This window comes from Vanacampus margaritifer, chromosome 6 (genome assembly GCF_051991255.1).
Source record: "Vanacampus margaritifer isolate UIUO_Vmar chromosome 6, RoL_Vmar_1.0, whole genome shotgun sequence".
NCBI lineage: Eukaryota > Metazoa > Chordata > Actinopteri > Syngnathiformes > Syngnathidae > Vanacampus > Vanacampus margaritifer.
Window position 1 is genome coordinate 14,090,611 of NC_135437.1, and position 24,013 is coordinate 14,114,623.

The 24,013-nt window shown below is 39.6% G+C and overlaps 2 protein-coding genes across 5 annotated transcripts in view; one reads left to right on the forward strand and one right to left on the reverse strand.

Moving 5' to 3' along the window:
• Positions 1 to 251: 251 nt before the first annotated feature.
• LOC144053524 (uncharacterized) overlaps positions 252 to 24,013 on the reverse strand; it is a 54,233-nt gene continuing 30,471 nt past the window's right edge. The window contains exons 1-10 of one of the 4 annotated variants that reach the window (XM_077568055.1): positions 20,117 to 20,237; positions 19,753 to 19,806; positions 19,462 to 19,535; positions 18,298 to 18,525; positions 18,088 to 18,149; positions 11,645 to 11,701; positions 10,586 to 10,734; positions 8,650 to 8,729; positions 8,304 to 8,435; positions 252 to 1,778 (exon numbers count right to left, since the gene is read on the reverse strand). In XM_077568055.1, the coding sequence (XP_077424181.1) occupies positions 1,584 to 1,778; positions 8,304 to 8,435; positions 8,650 to 8,729; positions 10,586 to 10,734; positions 11,645 to 11,701; positions 18,088 to 18,149; positions 18,298 to 18,525; positions 19,462 to 19,535; positions 19,753 to 19,806; positions 20,117 to 20,231 (1,146 nt within the window). In that variant the 5' untranslated portion in view covers positions 20,232 to 20,237 and the 3' untranslated portion in view covers positions 252 to 1,583. Of the gene's footprint in view, positions 1,779 to 5,898; positions 6,195 to 8,303; positions 8,436 to 8,649; positions 8,730 to 10,579; positions 10,735 to 11,644; positions 11,702 to 18,087; positions 18,150 to 18,297; positions 18,526 to 19,461; positions 19,536 to 19,752; positions 19,807 to 20,116; positions 20,238 to 24,013 lie in introns of those variants that run through there. The other 3 variants (XM_077568054.1, XM_077568057.1, XM_077568058.1) reach the window with 3 other exon arrangements.
• Positions 21,099 to 23,950, forward strand: LOC144053525 (YY1-associated factor 2-like). The gene is made up of 4 exons (XM_077568059.1): positions 21,099 to 21,442; positions 21,674 to 21,802; positions 22,532 to 22,681; positions 23,144 to 23,950. The coding sequence occupies exons 1-4, from the start codon at positions 21,297 to 21,299 to the stop codon at positions 23,382 to 23,384; spliced, it is 666 nt and encodes a 221-aa protein (XP_077424185.1). The 5' UTR covers positions 21,099 to 21,296; the 3' UTR covers positions 23,385 to 23,950.

A 24,013-nucleotide genomic window follows, 5' to 3' on the forward strand; every position in this document is an offset into this window, starting at 1 on the left:
GTTTTAAAATCCAAATATTTATTGAGTACTTTTCAGTTAAAATAAAACACAGATACATGTTCTAAAATAAGATCACAAAATGAGCTCACATTTTCTCCCTTACAGGTGTTTACATTAGACCCACAATACTGTGCCAGTTTTTGATTACATACTATGCAAAACCGATGACCAATCTAACACTTTTTGTTGGTTAGTCGGGATGTAGCATGGGTTAACAACCAACCATGTTAAGGAATCAGTGAATTGAAGAAATTAAATGAAAGGTTCGTCACGAGACTGTAATATGCAACAAGATGAAAAAGGACTTAATGACTGCAGCAAGGCACTCCAAATGGGCACACATTTTTGATGGAACCCTAAAATACGTCAGCTTTACAGTGCAATACTTTATACATTCTTATCAATTTTATACATTCTTATCAATAAAGTTTTCTGCATTAGTTTTTACCGGAGGATCATAGACATTAAAGTCAAGATAAAACACACTTTAACCTTGAACAGTAAAACATTTTGGTTTTCATACAGCCATTTCCATTGCTCTTTTCACTGACAAATAACACTATCAGCTCAACTGTTGGAATAGAGCTTGAAACAGATTTATGTGGAAAAGCGCAGCCGTTACAAACTTTCTAAACAGATAATAATATGAATTCGTGATGCACCGAATATTCGGCCACCAAAAATTTTCGGCATTCGGCCGAATAAAAATTCAAGCCGAAAGAGGATGTTGTGGTGACACAAGAATAAATAAATAAAAAGAACCACTGCAAGCAAGTGTCTGTTTAAATTAAACACCAAACACGGGTGTGGACGCATTTCCATTTATATTGTGCTTTGTTGAAATGCCATGCTAAATAGTAGTGTGCCATCTAAATCACCTCACGATTGGATTCGATTACGATTCAGGGTGCTACGATTTGATTATTGAACGATATGGACTAAAGGTTGCGGTGGATGATGACATTCGTCTCGCCCTTTCAAAAGAAGTTTTGACAAGTCCTCCTATTGTTTGCTGGTTAGCAGCAACAACCGTCGGATTCTTCTCCGCTAACCTGGGGTGGAAACGCAAGAGGTGCTGTTACACGTTTCACGCTAGCTTATTATCCAGAGGAGAAAATCTCACTCAGTAACTTCCGCTGCCGCCATCATCATCATCTTGTGCGGGCGGCAGGCGTGTCTTTTACTATCGTGTTCCTGTCATAAAGTTTTTATGGAAAATAATCGTTTTTGAACATTTATAAATCGTAATCAAATCGTCAAGTGTTGCATTGCGATGACTCTAATAATCGATGTTTTGACATACCCCTACTGAATAGGCCTATATATTTTATAATAATATTATAATTGGATTTCATTATAATAAATGCAATGATAATAAAAAATTGCCATCATTTTTTTTATCAGCGTTTTGGTTTTGGCCCCAAAAATTTATTTCGGTACATCCCTAATATGAATTAAAATTCAAATTTATTAAAAACAAAAACACATTTGATGAACAGTGATAAAAACAATTAATTTCACAAAAGGATATTAATTAAAAAAAATATATACAGGTTATTCAAAATAAAAAATGTCCACATTATTTATGTTGTACTTTCTGGCAACTCCTGCGCCTCATTGAGTTTTTCTATAAAGAGCCTGAGGGCAGCGAAGCAATTCTGCTTTATCTCCGACAAGTTTGCAATGAGAGCATCGGTAAGAAGAGTCTCCAAAGTGGGCTCCTTGGTCACCAACATCTTCACCACTGTGACGAAGGTCTCACAATCCTGTCTAAAACTCTGCACAAAAATATAAAACAACATAACAATTTGAAAAATGAATCATGTTGTAGTAGGGAGGGGGAGTGGTCGGGCGGGCTGGAGGAGGGGGAAATGACGTGGCGTTTTGGTAAGCAACCTTGAATTAGTTTTTCAAAAAGCACAAATATTACGAAGTGAAATGTACAGAATATGCCTACTGTCATTTTACCGATTATAGACTTTAAACTGATCTGATCGGCCAATATTTAGCATTTAACCGCATTTTGTGATTGGCCGTAATTCACCAATCGATTAATGACGTAATTGGCTGACTCCACGAAATAAGACATTACAGCTGCAGTGTTTCCCACCTGCACATTTACCTGTGGCGGGCCGCCAGAAATTAATTTTGGCCTTTAATAAAACATTATGGCGCTACCTAAAAATAAATGCAAATATAGTGCATCAAATGACTGAAGTATTAAACGTATCGATGTTGATCGTTTGGGAATCGATCTGGGAGGTATCAAATCTAACAGCGTCGCTCCCCCCCCCCCACTACACCAGCAGGTATAAATTGGCCATCTCGTCACTGCTCCTTTTGTCATCGTCAGGGTCTTCTGAGTTTTGGAATACGATGTGACGAGACGCACAGGCATGGCAAATATATTTCACAGAGCGTAACTCTTAACGGCTAGATATGACAAAAACTCAGAGGGAACACCGCGACAGGTAGTTCTAAACAAAAGGCTCCACAATGTCGCAGTGCCAATGATGACAATGCAAATTCCGTATTGTCCACGATTATACAGTTATATACATAATCGCTGTCATGTGAAAAACACTTGTTTATTTTTGTCATTTTTACGTTTAACGTCTGCAGTCAGTTTCATCACATAAACGTAAAAATGTAAAAAAGAAACAATTATTACAAAAATGGACATACTTCAGAGGACAGCGACGATATGCAACCGTTACTTAATGTGACGACCTTGCTTCATAACGGTCTCACTCAACAGATACGTTTTCAGATGCGGGGAGTAAAAGTGAAGTCATCAGGAAAAAAATATATACTAAATTAAAGAAGTAGAACAGATATCTGAAATTTTAAGTACAGTAATAAAGAATATGTACTTTGGTATGTCCCACCACTGAGTTTAAGAGCACAGAGAAGAAGAAAACTCGGCAGGTAGTTCCTGGCAGCTGTTTAATGTAAGCCTCGCTCTCGCAGAAGTTGAACTTTATGAACCCTATTCTTGCCAAAGTGCTGTATTCCACCAAACATTAGTGCGCAGTCGAGGCGAATGTCGGCCCAGAACAAAACGAGGACACGAGGTGTCAAAATATTTTTGCCGTACTGGAGCATTCTTTCACACCCACATTGTAACAAGCTCTCACATCCCTCGAGGGTTTTACTGCCGACCTAAAGCGGCTGTTAAGTTCTTTGTAGGTGTCCCAGGTGTGAGCTCACAACACCTTTATCACCTGAGAGAGGAGGATGGGGGGGGCATGCATGGCTTTTTAGGACCACGCCAGCCAGGCAAAGGGGCAGGTCGGGGCAGCCAGGTCCCCCCCAGCAGTGACTTAATGCAGTCCAGATCACCTTTAACCCTTAAATTAGGGTCTCGAGAATTGACAGAATGTGACTCAAATCTGCCGCTTAATATTGTCTGTTGACCAAACGGACTACTTGGGACACAATCTGCTATTAAAAATATACACTTCTAAAAACTTTGTAACATATCTATATATGTTAAGTGTCAAACGATACAATATTTACAAAAAAATTGACGGCTGTACTCCATCACAAAAGGAAAGTGTGCGTAAGTGTTTGGAATATAAACGGCATGTTGGTTGCAATGAAACTCGAATCAACGTTCAACATCTTGAGCAGAATGTGAGGTTAACCGGTTAAAAGGCTTTATTCCAAGAATGTGTCAGTTATAGCAAAATGCTAAACCGCAAGTGCTTGTTTCTTTTCGTGAGACATATTGTGCAGTGTTTTGCTGACGCTTTTTATCATTGCGGAACCGTCAATTTCAATTTTTGTCAGAAAAAGCCCTTCGTAAAAAATTAACACATCTCAGCAAATGATGACGTGATTGACAGAGTAAAGGCAATGAGATCATCTCTATATTCAAACTGCGTCATATTTTGACTGCAAGAGTTGGATTATATGAAGCTTAATTCGCAGAAGAGCACAGTAACAAATACTTTGACGTCTATAATGAAAGGCAAAGAAGATAATATCACTACCTGGCGAAAATCGGGCAGGAAGGGAAAAGAAAAAAAACACACACACCGGAAACCAATGTAGCAGAATCAAAAAAATAATAATCCACAAAGGCTGCATTTGGGGGGGCGGGGGGATCCTCTGCTTAATTTTGGTCAGGCCGTAGGCTTTATTATTTATGTATACCAATATTTTATTTATTTATTGTCTCGATAAATTCAACGTTTAATAAGTGCTGTCCACTTGCTCACATGATTGTTTCACGATACATGAAATGCTACAGATTTATTTGCATCATTGTTGTAAACCAATTTATGACTCACTGGATGATGTTTATGTCACACTTTTGTGAGGTTTTGAAGGCATAAAAGGCTGCAAGTCAGAGTGCTTGCCAAGTTAACAACTTGTAGATCGACTGTCTTCTAAATTTGTGGTTCATTTGCCTTTGTATTACTAGAAGCCTAAACTATAAAACCAAAACAACAATGTGTAATAAAGATGACGGTTTATTGCAATACATACAGATTAATTTGTTTGTGTTCGTTAGAAAATACATGGGAAGAGGATCTTGAAAAAATAATCACATTAAATTAGTTTTCAAAATATGATATTATACATTATAAAATATTGAAACTTCTATTTTATGTTTCTACTTCCTGATTTAAATTCTCCAGATGAACTAGCCACAGCATGCTCATAAAGTCCTCGAATTGCTCCATTCCTGCATACCGTGCCTCTACAAGTATTTGATGCCATACACTTTGCTAGTGCAGGAGGGAAACTACAGAATGGAAATTAATGGTAGGATACACGCTTTATTACTGCTATCAGCGCAACTGGAGTACTTGTCGCGTTCTCTCTCTCTCTCTCTCTCTCTCCAACAAGGTGCTTTGCGCTCACAGACGAACGAGTGAGCCGCAAAGGACCGAAATACCCCCAGACTGTGGGGTGCGTTTGAGCCGTGTAATGACAGTGCTCGGTGCCTTCAAGTACATACAAAGCATACTGTGCGCGCAACCACATCTTAGAATGATTGTTTCTAGTATCATCTTTGAACGGTGTTTAACATGACGCCGCCGAAAGCTCAGGTGGCATTTCAATCACTTCTTCCCGGAAAAAGTTCTCCTGACATTTATGTAAAGCCAGTGGAACCTCCAAAGTGGAACGGCCCAAAAGTGGTGCAATTTGGGATGGGACGAATGATCATCTGTGCTTCAGAAGTTCAACACAAAGCATCAGCAGATGTCAAGTCAGCTCAGAGGGCATCTAAATGATTCACTGTACTGTTTATGGCTTTTTTTTTAATGATTAAAAGTAAATAATCATGGCATGCTGACTCCAAAATGTTTGTGTTTTTTTTCTAGCACATCAAGCTTTTTCATAGCTTGCCCCCCAGATAAGTAAAATTCCACTGATTTAAGACTGTAGTTAAGAAAAGCAGATTATACGATTGAACTCATCTACAGCTACGTGGCAACTGGGCTGTTCATGTAGTAATTGAGACTTCCAATGTGCCCGTACTATCAATATCTGCAAACACAAAGCTCTCATCGAAGGAACTAAGAGCATTTGTGCTAGTTTTTCTCTTAAACTTGTACTGGGCATACCGTTGTAAGTTCTTTGCTGTTTTACTACTGTTTTCAAAACTTGTACGTTGTAACTATTCAATCTTAGTATTTTATTTACATACAGACATTTATTTCCTATTTTTTAAGAAAAAAGATCCTATAGATCAAAAAAACAAAACAAAAAAAACATCAGTTTTGGAAAAAAAATAGTTAAAAACAGCTGCCAGACCCAACTCAACAAAAATTGTGTTCCCCGGTGTTATCCATACAATTCATTTTACTACGTACACAGGCTTGTTAATCTCAATAGTAACTATAAAATGCAGAGAAACGCGCATAGCGCACTATAACAGTGTCAGGGGTTTGCAAAGGGCGAGAAGTTTACGCTTTATTAATACTACAGATGAATGCGAATGGAAAATATGAGTCGAAGGTTTGTGATGCTGACAGTGTGGCTACCGGTAATTCATTTGTTTTCTGATGGGAACCAAACAGAGAAAAGCTTAGAAGACAGGCAGAACGGTGGGCTTGTGTTTAGCACAACTGCCTCCAAGTTCTGAGGTTTAGGGTTCGAATCTCGGGTCTGTCTGTCCTTCGCCAGGTACTCCAGCCTCATCGCTCCAGCTCACCCCTTGACCCTAATGAGGACAAGCACTATAGAAAACGGATATACTTGGTTAAGTTCCCGCAACCATAACTGAATGATGCCATAATTCAAAAGGTCTTCAGATTTACCGGGACCTTAAATTTGAGTATGACCTCATACTGTATGCTCCCCCTTTACTAGCAAAAACTGCAAGGCTGTTTTTTTTTTTTCACCTATACGTTCTGAATGTATTGCATGGTGGCTCCATGACCTTTAAAAACAATGATTTGGGGCCACAGAGGTGGGGGCCCCGAGAGGAGCACCAGTATGAAGAGGAGGAGCTTAAAAAAGAAGAAGAAGTGGGCTTCGACCCAAATCGGATGTTTGTGGAGGTCCAAATTGTGAACATACTCAGGGCTATGCGCAGAGATGCTTAGGGGGGGGGGAGGGAGAGGGAAATTGGGGCCCTGGGTGAGATTATACATACAAGCCCTCACGTGAGGCTCAAATGAGGCAGGCAGGGGTCCTGCATAACAAGCATTCTAATTGAGGGCTGCTACACATTAGATGATATTAAAAGCTGCCTGTTAAGCCAACATCTCGAGAGCAGCTAATTGTGAAAATGGATAAAGTTTCATCGGTAGAATTCCCTGAAGTTTTAAATTGATATTTTAAGGAGTATTACCTTATATAATCGCTTGTTCCGTATTCCACCATCTATGACTTAACAATAGAGGTATTTGGAAAGAGGTTTTTAAATATTTTCATTATGCCAGTCATGTTTATGGCCATGATGTATTTGTTTAAGGTTTAATGAACATACATGTAGAAAGACTGATGAGTATGGCAGCACAAAAAAAAAAAAAGTTAATGATGAACTGAATGAACTAAAGTGATTCCTTTTGTAGGAATAGAAAATGAGCAACGTATGGTTTCTGTAACGCAAAATGAAGGCTTATTATGCAAGTTCCCTGCGACCTGATGCGTACAGCTCGGAGGCAGATGTTCCCGTAAAGGCACCGGAGCGCTGGCTGCCTCCCGCCCCTCGTCTGTGGCAGCGCTGGGAACTGGCGGGGCAAGCATGTGCACACCAATGCCAAAAGACGTACCACACTGGGTGGGCCGCCTGACATCCCGCGGGCCAATTCCTTGCCCTGCTTTAACAGGAACAGATAAGTGGCACGTAGTACAGCGCGGAGGGACAAAGGGGCGGGGGAATAAAGCGCGACGGCAAATAGAAAAGCTTTGCAACCTGCTGACTGGCATTTTGAAACCAAAATGTCTTGCGAATGGTGGGCAGGTCTAACTTTAGATGGTTAGTTTTTATAAAGTTGCTATAGTGTGGTATTAAAAAAAATGGTTTATAGTAGAGGTCAACTCAAGCCTAGTCAAATTTATTTATATAGCCCTTAATCACAAAAGGGTCTTAAAGGGCTTCACAGGCCCTCAGTTGACAAATATTAACGACATCCCCTGATCTAAACCCCCCAAGAGGGCAAGGAAAATCAAAAAAACACAAGGACGAAAGAAGGGACCACTGACCACAGATTGGGGGGGGGGGGGGGGGCAATTGCTATACAACTAAAACAGAATGGCAGACTGCTAGCCGTAATGGTCCCTTTTGTGGATTGGATCATTTTGACATTGCAATTAAACCAGCGCACCTTTTGGGGTATATACAGCAGCCATATTTTACCCTGCACAGATTTCTAGCAGCATGGATATTGCATCATTATCTGCTATGCATCACAACTCCAACCAAGTGAGATGACTCAACCAATCAAATCAAAGCAGCTTGTGTTTGTGACAGGCAGACGGCAAAAAAAGAAAAGAAAAGGAAATTGTAATGCAAAAAAAAAAGAAGAAGAAAGATTTTAAGCTTTTGGAAGATCATATTACCGGTAGTTGCAACTGTTTATAATACTCAAAACATTTGAATTACAAAAGAAGAATGTATTTTGCATATGATATTCCAGACCTCGGCTTGAAGAAATACTTTATATTTAATTGAGGGCCTGTGGTCGTTAGTATTGGCAAATTGAATAGCTACACTAATAATATGAACATGCCCACGGAAAAACACTACTATCTGGTACAGGCCTATAGTATCGGGCCAATGCATTGGCCCATGGTAAAATATAATGTGCTATTTTTCATCATGGAATAATTCTTATTACCTTCTCAATATCCAGAGCCTTGGCCTTAATGGCTTCTGACCGTCGCGTCTTTATTTCCTCATCTTGGGTTGACCCGGGCTCCATGTTGGAAGGGTCCGACTCCTTCTCTGGTACAGGATCACAGGGTATTTCCTGGTAAAACAAAGGGTCGAGGGTCAGCGGCGAGGTCACCAGGTTTAGAAACAGGTTCTAATTTCAAAGACTTTCCTAACGCAAAAAGAGACAACTTGACTCTTTGACCGGTGTTGAGTTCTTGTTTTTGTATGAGCCTCATTATGCACGCCGCATGTCAACAGTGAATAGAACCACCAACGCAAGTGTATCAAAAGCAAATGCTATTATTTACCTTTGTTACGGAAGATGTTTGTGGTGGTTCCTCTGCAGGGACACTTGGGGTTGGGCTTGGTACCACAACAGGCTTATTAGCTAGTGAAAAAAAAGAAAGAAAGAAAAGGAAATTGGAGGCCAGTGGTTTGGTTGTTTGGTTTAACTTAAGGAAACTGAAAAGGGCTCCAGACCAAGTGAAGATAAAACCATCCATTTTCTATACTACTTAACTTCATTAGGGCAGTGAGTGAGCAGGAGACTATCCCGATTGAATTTGGGTGAGGTTGTGTACATCCTGGCATGGTCACAAGTCATTCACTAAGGTAAAACCATATCAATTATTATCATTTAAGTATATGCATGTAGTCTCTAGGGAGGCAAAAACGCCACATTGAGTTGTTTCTTTACAAACCGTGGGTCAGCCTACCACTGTGAAAATTGTGTTTGAAAAGAATTATGCATTCATGGCCCCATGTGAGCATGAGAGCACACGAAAATCACCAGAACCCCATTCCAGCATGCTTTACTGGCCTAATTAGTGTTCCAGATGGAGGTGGGAGGTACAACTGTTTTCTCACTGGTTTATTGCATCTTCAAACGGTTGGCACAACAAAGAACTACATTTTCAGCACATAAATATGCTTGCACAGCTCAGCAATCAAAGCAAAGAAATTACTTAGACTTAGTCTAATGACCTTTACTGTGTTGAATCAATTGAAACCATCTTTTCTAACTTTTTTGGGGGGGGCAACATCTTGTAAAAGTCCAAAGAAAGAAAGGCTCCAAAGCGATCCCTGTGACATAGTCGAGCCACACAGTAACTACTTTCTCATTAAGAAGGTCAGTTTGTGAAGTGAAAAAAGAAAGGCTATCCCCTTCCCCTCCACCAAGTTCACAAAAAAGGGCATGTGACATTTGTGCCATTAACATTTTAACGTGTGACTGCTCGCATTACACACCTCATCTTAGAACAGATGCTTCAATGTGACAGGCTTGATCTCATTGGACCTTTCAATTATCTTGATTTGATTATTCATCTATATTTTGTATTTTAGAGCTCTAAACCTCTATTCGCTATTTGTGTCGACATCAGCGAATAACATTCGAATCGGCTCACGTCTTGTTCATTTCCGTAAAACAAATGAAAATGCAAAATGTGTAAAGCACTTTCCAAATCTTCATATTCACTTACTGGTAATTCAAAATATATTGCAAAACGCAAAAGTTTCCTATTGTAGTTTAAAAGAGCTTTTTAACCTCCAGCCATACTCTGACCTGCGGTATTACTAACGGTGTTTTTGTTTTTTTGTCTCATTTTAAATCCATCCGCATTCTGTTGTAACAGCCTTGGCTTGTCCTAGCTAATGCTAAACTAGCTGGCTAACTATTCCCACATACTTCCGGGATCTCACTCGAGCAGCCCGCCTGCCTTTCACATGACAAATGTGCATTCCCCACATACATAAAGTACGTCACATGCACTGACGGAATAGCACGGGTCAACCATATAGTTTTGACTTGAGCCATATTTGGGGTGTTCCAACTTTGAAGGTTTCAGGTTGTACTGTGTGTCGATGCTTATTAGAGCCGAAGTGAAGTCGGCAGAACTGTGTCCTATTGGCTAGCGCATCTGATTCACAGTGCAGAGATCGTGGGTTCAAATCCGGGCATGTTCAGCCGAAGCCTGTGTGGGTTTTCTCCAGCTACTCTGGCTTCCTCCCACATTCCAAAAATATGCATTATGGCTTAATTGGAGAACAAACTGTCCATAGGTGTAAAAAGTTGGTGTATTACTGCCTTGTGAATGGCTGACGACCACCCCAGGGTATTACCCGTGACTCAAGTGAGGTTGAGCGGTACGGAAAATCAATGGATGGATGACCTGAAGTGCTTAGTGGAAGCATGTCTATCTCCAATCCGTCACCTGAAATACATGAATAAAGGCTTACTGGTACTTTTTGGAGGGTGTGCAGAGCCTTTGTCTGACTCAGGAGAGGCGTTCTTTTTAGGAGGTGGTTGGCTTTTCTCTTTTTTCTTCCCAGAAGAGCGGTCCCAGTCCGCTTTAACATTCTGCGAGTGCCTGAAGTGATTATGGTTGTCTCGACTGAAAAAAAAACACAGCCCAGTTAAGTCAATAGGGTGCAATCTCTCAATCTTCTATCTGGAAACAAGTAAAATCCAAGACATGCTACCATCCATACGAATCATGCAACAAAAACAATGGAATGGGGAATTCCTAATATGGTGAGAAGTGAAGACTAAAAACATACCCGTATTAACCCATTAAGGCCTAAAGCACCTGGCAAAACATGTCTCTAAACCCTATGGGTGACTTTTGAGTCACCGCCAAAAACCTGAAATTTTCCTGGAAATTCGACAATATTAAAAAATTATTGATATCTCAGCTCCTGAAGCAGATATAAACATAATTCTAAAAACATTTCAGAGCTTACACCTGTAGTGTTCACACAAACATAAGTGAACAAACATAAGTTTATTATTATAAGCCTTCAATATTAAAAAAAATAATAAATCAACAAACAAATGTCGCATCTGCAGGTATATAACCTTCAACACTGGAGAGTATAGTAGCAATAACCTCAGGGAATCAAGTGGTAATTACCCGTCGTCCATTCTGTTCGAAAGCCGTTGAAATTTTCAACATCCTCATTGTCTACAAACATACTTCTTTTTAACAATATCCCACTGTCGACTGGTTACATTGATTCGAATTCCTCCTGCGCCGTCGTCAATCACGTCAGTTATTTCATAACTCCCGGGAATCTGTGTAAGCCATAAATTCTTGAATAAAATTCCAGGCCCACGTCACCCTCCCATGTATATTCTGATGCATTTCATTGGCTAAGAGACCAAAAATTGGTCTAAAGAAAACCAAATGACGTATCCGCCCTCCCGAATTTAAAGAGAGAAGAGCGCTGGAGCGCTCCGGCATTTAACGGTAGAACCGCGTTCGCGTACTCCCGGCCTTAATGGGTTAAAGGGAACTGACTTACTTTTGAGAGTTCCTTCGACCCCTGATATTGAAATATGGACCGGGTCGGCCATTTTTCCTGAAAAACAGAAAACAGACTGGTTATGAATTTGCTGCTGCCAAAGAAAGATCACGGCAGAAGGATGAGGACAGAACATACAATTAATTCAAATCTCCCAGAATTCATCATTACAGGTTTAGGAGGAAAAGAGGATAATGGTTGAGCAATGAAAAAGTACGGGTGGAAGGCAAAACCACAGATTTAAATTCACATTTAAGGCACATGAATCAATTTGTGGAATGGATGCAATCTTCCACTTTTGGCCCTTGGAACACGTAAAAGGACCAATTTTCAACTCAGCGCCAATTTTCAAGCCAGCGTCTGTCCTCAATTGAAGGCACTGTTTAATTAGACCCAAATATAGAGCTGAAGTCACAGAGCACCGTCACCGGATTGGAGGCGACCACACTTCCGCGCATTATTTAACCACTGAAAGCTGACGAAGCCATTGCGCCACATTTAGCCTGTATCCAGATGTTTAGGTGTGAATGTCCTACAACCACTGGTTGTTCAGTCCTCAGTCTGAACTAGGGATGCACGATAATGCTATTTTCAACCGATACGGATAAATAGTGTTGTTCCAATACCAATACTGGTATCAGCAGAGGCCCCAATACTGCATTAAAACAGTGCATCTGTATGTAAACTCGGTATCGGTGAGTACTAACAAGTAACATGCCGATACAATTCATTCTGGCGCTAATATAGGACTTTGGATGCAGCATCTTCTGTCTTGCTCATGCACGACATTCGCTGATGTGACATGTTCACTGCATGCCGAGCTACGATATCCTATTTGCCCTTGAATACTATGAACCAATGGCAGGACAGCTTTTTCATGGTGACTCCCTGTCTTACAAAGCAGTGTACAAGAAGTGACTGTGAGAGTGTGCGCAGTAAATTATCATGGGAAGATTTTTATGCAGCCTGGTTAGGTTTTGGGAGGAGAAAGGGAGGGTCAGCTAGACAGGAAAGCAAGCAGGCTTATCAGTCAAGGTCACTTCGATATTGCTTCATGTACAAGAAGTAAAAAGCCTATTGTTAAAGACAATACAGGTGTCAACAATTCAGTACAAACTTATGTTAATAAGTGTTAAAAAAAACATTTCCCCCATAACAGGACAGCCATGTCGCCATGATGCATCTTCTGTGACCACGCGTGTAATATGACGTCACAAATATATACTACCATAGGAGAAGAGAGGGCTTGAGGAGTTGGGCACAACTTGAGCCACAAACACATCTATTATTATAGGCGTATTTCCTTATTATCTGGTTTATCTGTATGACGTCAAATTGTTCGATAATTGCCAATAATTATCAGCCACCGTTATTATCGTGCATCCCTAGTCTGAACATTAATTGCATTTCCAAATGCGAATAGGTCAAATGAGACCTCACGTTTATTGCTAAAGATTTGTGGCCCTTTTCTGAACTCAAAGATGTGTGGTTTGATCACTTGCTCTCTATAACAATTTGACAAAAAATATCTTTGCAATAGCCTTTTTATTTGACTATTTAAGACTGAAACCTCTTCTAATTAGTAGATTAAGACCTTAGCTGTTCAAAATGGGTGCTCTTTGTTTTCAGACAGGATTCGGGTTAGAATTTCCCGCCCTCTGTCTACGGATGTGACGTCATGTACGCATTGTGTACGTGAAAAAGGGTGTGTGCAGTTTCATTTTTCATCAACAGGTGGCAGCAGTGATTCTAAATTCAATTTTCTGCGTTCAGTAGTGTTAATGAAAATGCCAATGCAGATTTCAGTGACGTTTTAATTCCCAAACTAAGAGTAACAATTGGAGTAAATGTGGATCAATTGGTCATGACTGCAGAGTGTGTATCGATTTGTGGTTGTACCGGTTCAAATGTGAAAGGCACCCATTCCCAAACTGACAAGTGTTTTTGTTTTAATTTGTTATACATATTTTATACTAGTGTATTTCTACGTGTATACAATACAATTAAGTGTTTAAAAGGCAGCTAAAAATTTGGAAGGTCTGTGTTGAAATAACAGTTAACTTAAATTTTGCAATATTAAGTACAATACAAAATCCCCTTTATAATTTGGAGGGAAACAATTGCTTTCTTCATGCACGAAACACCGAAAAGTGGGACGGTAACTGTTTTTTGGGCCACAGTTTGATACATTTTCAGTATGTTTTCTGCCTAAAAACAAATTTATCTACAAAAATATATAGAAGACATGAATAAAGTGTCTGACTATTACCTAAAATGTGGTTGCAATTCTCGTTATTTTTATAGCGGTGAATGACTTGCTAGACACGTTACACAAAACTTCAACACAACCAGTTGCTCTTATTTGTGTCCAGCAAAAGCGCTATCTTCAGGACGCTTCATAATTGGTTATCATTCCGTTTTACGTTACAGTTAGGGACTCTGTGAAGGGGTGTGGCTCGGCTGACTTTGGTACATGCAATTGTAAATATTGAACAGGTTACAAAATTGCCATATTGTCCAAATATCTGAGATGCACGTGGATGTTTTAATTAAAAAGGGAGTGGTCTGGGTGTTTTCTCTATTTGGGTGGGGTAAAGGGTGGATGTGGGGGTTCTTTGGCAGAGAGTAAGTAGACACTAGTGCCCTTTGTCCCCCATTCTAGCCTGGTATAACTCCTAGAAAAGGAGACTGCCAGTGATGGGGGGCCCGTAAACTGCTGGTATGTTGAAGCTGCCGAGGTGAGAAGTGTGTGTGTGTGTGTGTGTGTGTGTGTGTGTGTTGATGTCGGGTTTACAACAGCTGGACTTAGCGACTCTGTCTGGGGTTAAGCCTTGAGGTTTACGAGCAGTAGGGTTTACAAAGAAATGCTTCCAAATACATTTTCCATCAGTATTTTTCTTTTTTACACTAAGGGATTTATTAAGTTAGACGGGTGAAATGAAGGACAAATCAATTAGTAGTGTAATTTTATACCTATATATACACATAAGCAATGAAACAACCCTCTTAAATTATACAAGGTGTTCAAAAAAAAAATCAGTGTGCAGTCAGTTTGTTAAAAGGCGTGTTTCAATATAAAATACAGGAGGTGAGTATGTATGTATTGGGACATATCGGACAGATCAGTTTTAATAAACAGTACTGTAGAATGCATTTGTTATTATTAAAACATGCCTATTAATTAAAATAAAAGCACACACTGACTTTGCACCAAATCTTAATAAAACCTGCTCCAGAAGGCTAAGGATGTCTCTTATTTTAATCCTATTTTCAAAAACTGGAACCCTGCCGCCCTCTAGTGGTCTTTTGCTTGTTATATAGTTTATTTACAGAAGCAGCAAGCAGACCACGGCAGGACAATCCTAATATACAAATATCCAAAGTCATGGAGACACACCTACTATGGCTGCGCTTCTGCATAAAATATTGTCATTAAAATGCATGCATTATTTAAAGACAAACGAGGATGAAAAAGTTGAAAATCTGACATTAAAAATAAAAACAAAAATCCAGATTTTTTTGTGTGTGTGCATTGTTGCATATAGTGTTTCACAACAGTAAGACGATGAAAGAACTGAAATTGGAATAGGCAAAAGGTGTGCACAGTTTTATATAGGGCTGCACGATATTGGAAAAGCATGTGATATGCAATATGGGAGTTGAATATCGCGATAGCGATATTTTTGCGATATTTAAAATATGTCTAAAAATAACAATATTTCCATTATCTAATTAAAAAAATAAGCTTTAAATGTGAAATATGAGTAGAAAATGTACAGTAATCTGATCTAAACATTGTAATTTAGGCTAAATATATAAAGTGCAAACACTTAAACAAGTGTTACCCTAAACATGCGAGGACCAAAAAAAAAAGCATTACAGTGTTCCCTCGCTATAATGCGGTTCACTTTTCGCGCCCTCACTGTTTCGCTGATTCTTTAAATTGCAATTTTACATGCATTGTTTTTTACAGTAATGGACCCATTTTATAAAATGTATGAAGGTTTGAACATTGAGAATGTTTAAACAAGAGAGAAATGTGAGATAATGTAAATGCCTCAATGAGAAAACTGTATAAACTGTGTTGAGGGGGTTAAGAGCCTTAAAACATTTATAATAAATGTAAAACATAAAGCTAACTACTTCGCGGGTTTCATTTATTGTTGGTATTTTTGGGAACCTAACCCCAGCAAAAAAACGAGGTAACACTGTACTCCTAATCAGTTATTTTATTCAAGCATAACTATGGGTAAGTGACAACCATGAAATTCTCAAGCGCTTTACGCATGACTGGTAAATTAAATAATGTATACAGAAAAATATTATAATAATTCTTGAAAACAAAGAGCTTAAGATGTAAGTCTTCCCGTTCAATCGACGCCTTTTTTGTCTTCATTAGTAGGTATGCATTTGGTTTACTCCTTTGTCTGTCTGTACAACCGACCGCAAAGCAAGATATGACCATTTTATAAGATAATCGATTAGATAAAGGACTTCACGCTGTATGAAATTCAATGGTTAAAATTAAGGCATGTGGCTCTTTTGCCGTCCAGTGTCCAAGGTCAATACAGACTAAGGTACTTTCTGGCAAAATGTAGTAATAGCTTTGTGGCGCTTGGAAGTTTTCTCGCAAAACTGTCATTAATGGTTATCGATTTGCTATTTTATCTCTTGCCTTCACGTTAGTAGTATTGGGACTCTGAAGATGCCTGTGTAGATTGGTTGCGTTTCCTCTTGACGTAGCCACTGTTCTTCGACATCACTTGCACATCTTTCTTGAAGCCGAAGTAGGAAGTAGTGCCATATTGCAAATGTGCTATTCTTTTTAGGCACAGACAGTTCATTGTTTTCATCCTCGTTCATTTCTTCCTCTCCCGAGTGTGCTATTTATTTTTCCTCCTTCCACAGCTGCGAAGTTGCTAACCGGACGCCTGTGGTCTGCTCCAGCCAATAGGAGAGCAGTATCTAGGGAGGCGTGCAACGAAGCATACAGTACTATAACAAAACTTTTAATTTATCGCACGTCTTTGCGATGAGCATATTGAACGTGCCATCATCGCAATTACGGTATTTTTTCGATATATTGTGCAGCCCTAGTTTTACTTAATTTTTTTAAATTAAGACCTACATTGAACCGATCTTTCTTTTACAGAAATGTGATGTGATCGAGTTGTTCCCGGAAATGGATACAGGGACCACACAAATCCAATATTTATACAACTAAAATCTTAAAAATCTAATTAATTAGTGGAATATAACCGCCTTAAAATAATGCAATAGGCTTATCACCAAATTTGGAGGAAGAGTTAAAAAACAATGATGGTGACTAAAGTAAACCATTTAAATTAGGGCTGAACGACTATGGAAAATAATCTAATTGCGATTTCCCCCCAAAAAATTGCGATTGTGATATACGCAATTATTTTTTTCAAGGTCCTTTTCAATTAATTTTTTTACCCAAAAAAAAGTTAATTATAATAAACGATATCAAATCTATTATAGATGACAGGATTTTAAGATAAAGGCAAATGGTGCCTTAATATCAGTTTTTTTTTTTTTTTTTTTTTACTGCAATTAAAGTTACATTTACAATTTACCACTTCAATATATCCAACTATTCATGTTGCACGAAACATGACATGTAAACACTGCATTTATCAATAAATAAATACAATATACATATCAAAAAAATTAAACTTAGCGATCTCCAGTCAGTAAACACACACATGCTAAAGTGTCGGCAAAGTAAAATTATACCTGCTTATATGTCGTAACATTTTACGATTTGATTTAAAAAAAACACTAGCATTCTGTAGCAATCCTCGTGGGTGGGTCGCGGGTGGGGTAGTTTCCCATGGTCTGGACGGGCCGTGAAGGCGAGACAGACTTTTGTTTTGGTAAGCTAAGCGGTGCTGTTGTGTTCTGGCGTGGTTACCACCGACAGTTACTTGCAAATTGTCATTAAGAGTTGTTGTTTGTTCTCTGCTTGGCCTGATTTGTTCACTACAATATGTACATTAAAAGAGGCTGCGGCACCTAAATGACGGTGGGTAATGACGAGCAATAATCATTTTGTCCGTCCTAATTTTCATTCATGAAATCGGACAACAGAACATACGGCCACATAAAGACCTATTTAGCCTCAAGGACAACACAAATTTATCAGCCGCTGCCGGCCACACACTTGCGTGTACACTCGGTTTACAAAATACGGCAGCCGAAAAGTCATAAATCACAATGGTGAAGTGTTGTTTTAAAACCAAGATCAAACAGATTAAACATGTTAGACACTCGTCTCAAGGTCTTCCGCTCCGTTTCAACAAGCATTTAAATCACAGCTTTTCACGACCACGTAATCGTGTTTTGTCAAACCGCAATTTAATTGCAATTGCAATTAATCATTCAGCCCTAATTCAAATACTTTAAAGCAAATAACAAATCACCTTGAGCGTAATTGATGCCTCAAATCATCTCTGCCATAATGTGGACCTTGATAGTGTGACTCCTAAAGAGGGTAAAGGGGAAAAAAAAAAAAAATGAAAGGCATGATAAGGCAATATTGGCACATATTCACTGTTTCATTGTTATAGTGTTGAGATGTTCTAAACTGAATAGAAATATGATTGGTTTCAGACAGCCCGGTCTAGTCTTACCTGGTGGTGGGGTGGAGCGTGTCTGTGGAAGCTGCCATATTTGGGGTTTTCATCGTAGTATGTCTCTGGTGGGTAATCCCTGGGAATTTCTTCACCGTGGTAACCTGGGCCATCCTCATACCACTGCTCATTTTCATATCCTCTCTCATAGTCCACCATTGCAGGGGGAGGGTGGTAAGAGCTCTTTTCAAAAATGAAATTTGCATTGACCCCCCTATGCACTGTCACCTGAAAAACACATTGTGCTGCATGAGTGAATAGAACCGCTGGCATTGCAGAGTCTACCCAAGAAATACATCCTACACAAAATGTACATGATTTGGGGGACTGTAAATGACACAAAGCCTGCTTTGAAATGACATAATCGATTTGTACGACATCATCTCCAGGGCACAAAGCTCTGATGTCACAGAAATAAGATATGAGTTTCTGGTTTAGAATTCAGCAGTGTCTTAGAGGGATCACTTTCAGCAACAGGCGCTTTAGGACACAAAGCAAGGAAACGTGAGTTTTAAATCTTAAAAGAATATGTACACGACAGACCAAAGGTAAACATTCTTGTCTTTCACCCACATTATTGTAGTCTGGTACCCATAATTTACGAGTGACCAGATTTACCAGTTTATCGAGATATGAGCCATCGCTTGATTGACTCGCAAGTAAAAATTTGATACACAAAAAGCAGCAGTTTGTCAGAAAGTGGACAACTGTTCAAAGAAGATGCCAAGTACTTGCTTCAAACTGTTTATTGCCATCCCCAGTCAAAAAAAAAAGTTTGCATTACTGTAAATGAGGGATAATGTAATCATTTGAGCTTTGATTCTGTTTATGAACTTTACTATAATTTCATCAAAGGGTTATTTTTGGCCAGTATATTAACATCAAACCTCAATTCAATGTCGTATATTTTTCGCAACTTAGCACTTTTTAGCCGTGAATTGCATGAGAACTACAAGTACAAATTCTACGGCAGCGAATGCATACTAGCTCTTGGGTTCGAATCCTGACGGTTTGGGTTAGGATTAGGCTGGTAATATGTCATTAGGGTTAAGGTTATGGTTAGTAAAACCGATGACAGCCGTTCACGGCAAAATAACGCTAGCAAGAGAGCTGCCAATCACGGCGAAAATATCCACTGCCTTGAAACATCATCTTATATCTTACCTCTCTGCTATTCGCTGGTGGGAACTGATGTTCATAACGCTGACGCATCGAGTGCCACTCTGGTTTATTAGACACTAAAAAAGATAGATTACTTGGTAAACAATGTGGCTGTTCATCACAACTGTTCACTTGCATATAGTTAAAAACTGACTGTTTTAAGATGGATTGGAAAAAGACTGAAGACGGTTATAACTACCAGCACATGGGCAATTAATTTACACATGCTACTGAATAAAACACATGCAGGTCTTAATACGTAAATAATACAAACTTGAAAATTGTTCCACTTACTTTTGATGTTTATTGGGATGCGAACACGATGATGTTGAGTCCAACACGACGGCCCTACAAGCAAGCAATGTTCGTCTCGGTGAAGTTGTTCGTTCCCCAATTGTCTTATACAACACCACAATAGCTGACAATTTTCACAAATAAACTGATATTGCTGTTTTAAGGCTGAAAATACGTGAGAGGCAAGGTTGGTCAAAGCCTGTCCGTTAGCATCTGTTAGCTAATTCGCATAGCATCGCACAAGGAAGTAGCAAAATCCGACACAAGTAACGCCTCTGGAAAAACAGCCAAATAACACAATTAATTCAATCACCGGTCACCAAACAAAAGTCTTAGTATATCGGTAGTGCACATTTATTTATACCTAAAGGACCTTTGATTCCCGCATTAAAGCATGCCGACGTGCTTCGTTTTCTTCTTCTTTTAGTGGTTTGTTGCGGTTGGTATTGGCAAGAATCGTTTAGGTGCATTACCGCCATCTAACGGTGTTTAAATTACAAGAACCTATACATTGAGAAGGGAGGGAACTATGGGTTAAAATAGGTGAAATACTGTACTTGAAACGAGAGATCAGAGAGTTGAAAAGCACGAGCTGCTTGCATGCTATGTGAACCATTTTTGATGTGAGATATGACTTGCCTTCGACCCCTCCTTTCATCATTTACCAAATATCCACAATTTATTAAAATATGTTCCTCTCCAAACGCAAAGGTTGCGGGATTGATCCTCAACCCTGGTGAACATGTCCAAGTGACCCTGAGAAGCAAGACACTGTCACTAAACCCTGATTTGCTCCCAGAAGGACCTGCATGGCGGCAGCCGATTACCGATGTATAAAACTGCAGTGTGAAGTAACACAGTACTGATATAGCCGTTTTCTTGCGGAGTGATGGTGGGGCATTTAAAGTAGGATGGGTCCTCACACAGCTCCAAAGATCTGTTGAAAATCTGTGTGAAGACTGGAGACAGCTGGTTAGTGCAGACTTTCAAACAGGAGTACACCTCATCGGCCCTGACGCCTTCCTGGTCTTTTTACACTACATAATTAGCCAGGCTACTAAATAATAATAATTGGAAAGAAAATAGAAGGAGAAAAAAGAGAAAACGAAAGGTCCTACTGTATTGGCACCACCAACACTGTAAATTCTTACCTACACACCGCTTGAAAACATCAATGCATACATTCTGTCATAAATATTGGTTTTGTTACACAGACCATGACTGATTTTCCTTATGAATTTTCTAATTTTGTTTTAGTGATGCGTTATGTGATGCGCTTTGTTTTTGTTTGCGTCTGCTCTTCGATAAATCTTAATTTGGGGAAACCGCATCTCCTGGTGGACACTTGAGAAAGTGTGACTGTCCATACTGCCTCAATGCAAGACCAACATAATAGCATATCAATAAGACAAAATACACTTGATTTAAAACGATACACATATTAGATTAGTATTGCTGGGTTTTCTAAAGTATTTCCCACAAGGTTTGTCTGAATCGGAGCGCTGTAGTGATCACGTGAAACGTGATTGTTGGACGCCGGTCACATGACCGTCGTCGACGGGAGTTACAACGACAGTGGAGTAGCAGCCGAACGCGATGTGTTTATTTTTTTGTTAATGGTAACGTTTGAGCCCTTTAACCACACTGACGGCAACGTGTGTATTATGGGTGACAAGAAGAGTCCCACGAGGTAACGATCGAATGAAATACGAGTCCGACCGCCCGGGGAAATTGATGGAGCTCTTTTTAACCGAACTGTTTACATGGCGATTAGCTTGTTAGATGCGAGGCAGCCGTGTGTTTGAAAGCTCTTCCGTTTGGACGACTTCAGAGTTTAAAGCAGTATAGCCGTAGCGCTTTGGATTGAACTTTATCCGCACACGGTTTTTACGGCAAGCTTGTTGTTTTGTGTTGTTCGAAGGCCGAAACGGCAACCGAAGCAGCCGCCAGCCGACGATGGCTACTGGGACTGTAGCGTCTGCACCTTCAGGAACACCGCCGAGGCGTTCAAGTGCACGATGTGCGATGTCCGGAAAGGGACGTCAACTCGGTAAGAAAGTGTCAAATCTTGTCACGTTTGGACAAAAGAAAGGCTGTATTGTGTTTGCACAAGTGTCAAGACGACTTTAAGATCGCTGGAGTCAGTTTGTATCGGATGTTTATTATTTTGTTGTATACACAAAACAAAGTGCTTGCCCCCCCCTCCCCCCGGTACAGTTAACGCACCATGAAAAGGGTCCCTAGGTTTTGAATGAATGTGGGGGGGCTGCTCCGTCCTTTTTGAACTAAAAATAGTAACGTATCCCACAATCCCATGTGGTCAACCAGGCTGAATACTGGAATTAGATGTGTAGATTAGTCATTAGCATCCTCCTTTCTGCCACTGATGTTCCACTGTCCAACTCCACCACAAAGCCTTCCTTTGGGGGGGGGTTACAAACTCCCTTGCTTTCCTCCTCCTCCTCCAATCATTTTAGGTGCCCAACAAATTCAAATGAAGTGTTTACATCTTAGACCTGCCTAACATTTTGTCCGTTGCATGTTTGTTAGTGGTCTGTGGAGAGATTAGAGAACAGGCTAATATACTTAACAATGTCACTTTTTTAATTAGATCCATTACAGCTGTTCTGCCACTGCAAAGATACAAACTAAATTTTGATTGGCATCATCAGAGATGTAATCATTTTTGAATTACCACCCATAGAACACACTCATGCAACTGTCTTGCAGATACACTCAAGTGTAACTGTCACACTCATGTCCTTTTGTTTGTTTTTAGAAAACCACGGCCCATTTCCCAGTTGCTAGTACAGCAAGTAAATCAGCAATTTGCACCGCCGCCCACGCTGTTAAGGAAGGAGAAGAAAGAAAAATCGGAGAAGAGTGACAAAGAACTCACGCTGAGGAAAAAAAGCCTAAAAAAGATGAGGTATTTATTCGTCTGATAGCCACATTCATCAGTATTAGTTCATTATGTTTCATTAGATTATCAGGTGTCTGGCGGAAATGATCCAATTTCACTAAATTGCTCTGAATATTCTTTCATTTACTACAAATAATGTTTTTTTTTTCAATAACCATTGCCAGCAACATAATGACAGGCCAAACAATTAAATGCTCTCCCAAAAAGATAGCGGAAGATACAATTAACGTGTCTTGTCCTGTTGCCATTCATACAACTGAATAATACTCTTTGTGTTGAACTAAACAGGCCTAGTTAGATTTCACACCAAGTAAATTTGTGAGTAAAGTACATTGAGATGAGATCATAATTATTTCACTGTATTTTTGTTTGGTCGTGTCCCTTGAGATTTTCCTAATGTAACATATGCGCCTTTCTCAGTTAAGTTTGGGAAACAATTCATCCAGATTTTTTCTTCTGCCTCTCCAGACCGAGGTTAAAAAACGTGGACAGAAGCAGCGCTCAGCATTTGGAGGTCACAGTCGGTGACCTAACAGTAATAATCACAGACTTTAAGGAGAAAGCCAAACCTACGTCCACTCCCGCCAGCAGCACAGCCGCCGACCTGCACAGTCAAAGCGGCTCGAGCCCCGACAACACTGAGCGAGGAGTGTCACGGTGTTCGTCGCCGCGGGGGGAGGGCATGTCAGTCAGCGGGGACGCTTGCTAATCCTCGGATTTCCCAACGTGGCAAAAGCCATTCTAAATGCACTCAACCAGAGATTGACATGCATGTTTTGTTAGTTAATACTATAACTGCCATTATGTTTGCATTGGCTTCCATGTTGGACTTGTTTTGATGATACTTCTGGTCTCATTGTGAACAGCCAAATCTAATGTGATAAACTGAGCAAATGAACATTAAGTAGCATACATATGGAGGTGTGACATCACGCTGTGGGTGAACAAGTGACGCATTAAGAAGCCAATGTGAAGTTTATTTCATGTTGTAGTTTACATTAGAAAGTTTATTTGCACTTGAATGACATCTTATGTTCATGATGATATTTTTGTGCCCCTACTTTGTCATTATTAGTTAATCAACATTTTAAATCTGGCCTCATCTGCTCTGATTTCCTTGGATGCAATACTTGTTTTCCTGTCTAACATTTTAGTCAGAAATATTGAGCTATACTTTTTTTTTTTTAATTCTAGATCTATTTGCAGCATGATTTAATCAATTGAATGATTTATATTGTAAAATACTGTGAATTAAAATAAATGTAGATTCTTGTATGAGTTTTTTATGCATGTATAAGAAAAAAGTATGTGGGAATGGTAACACTATGTTGATTATTG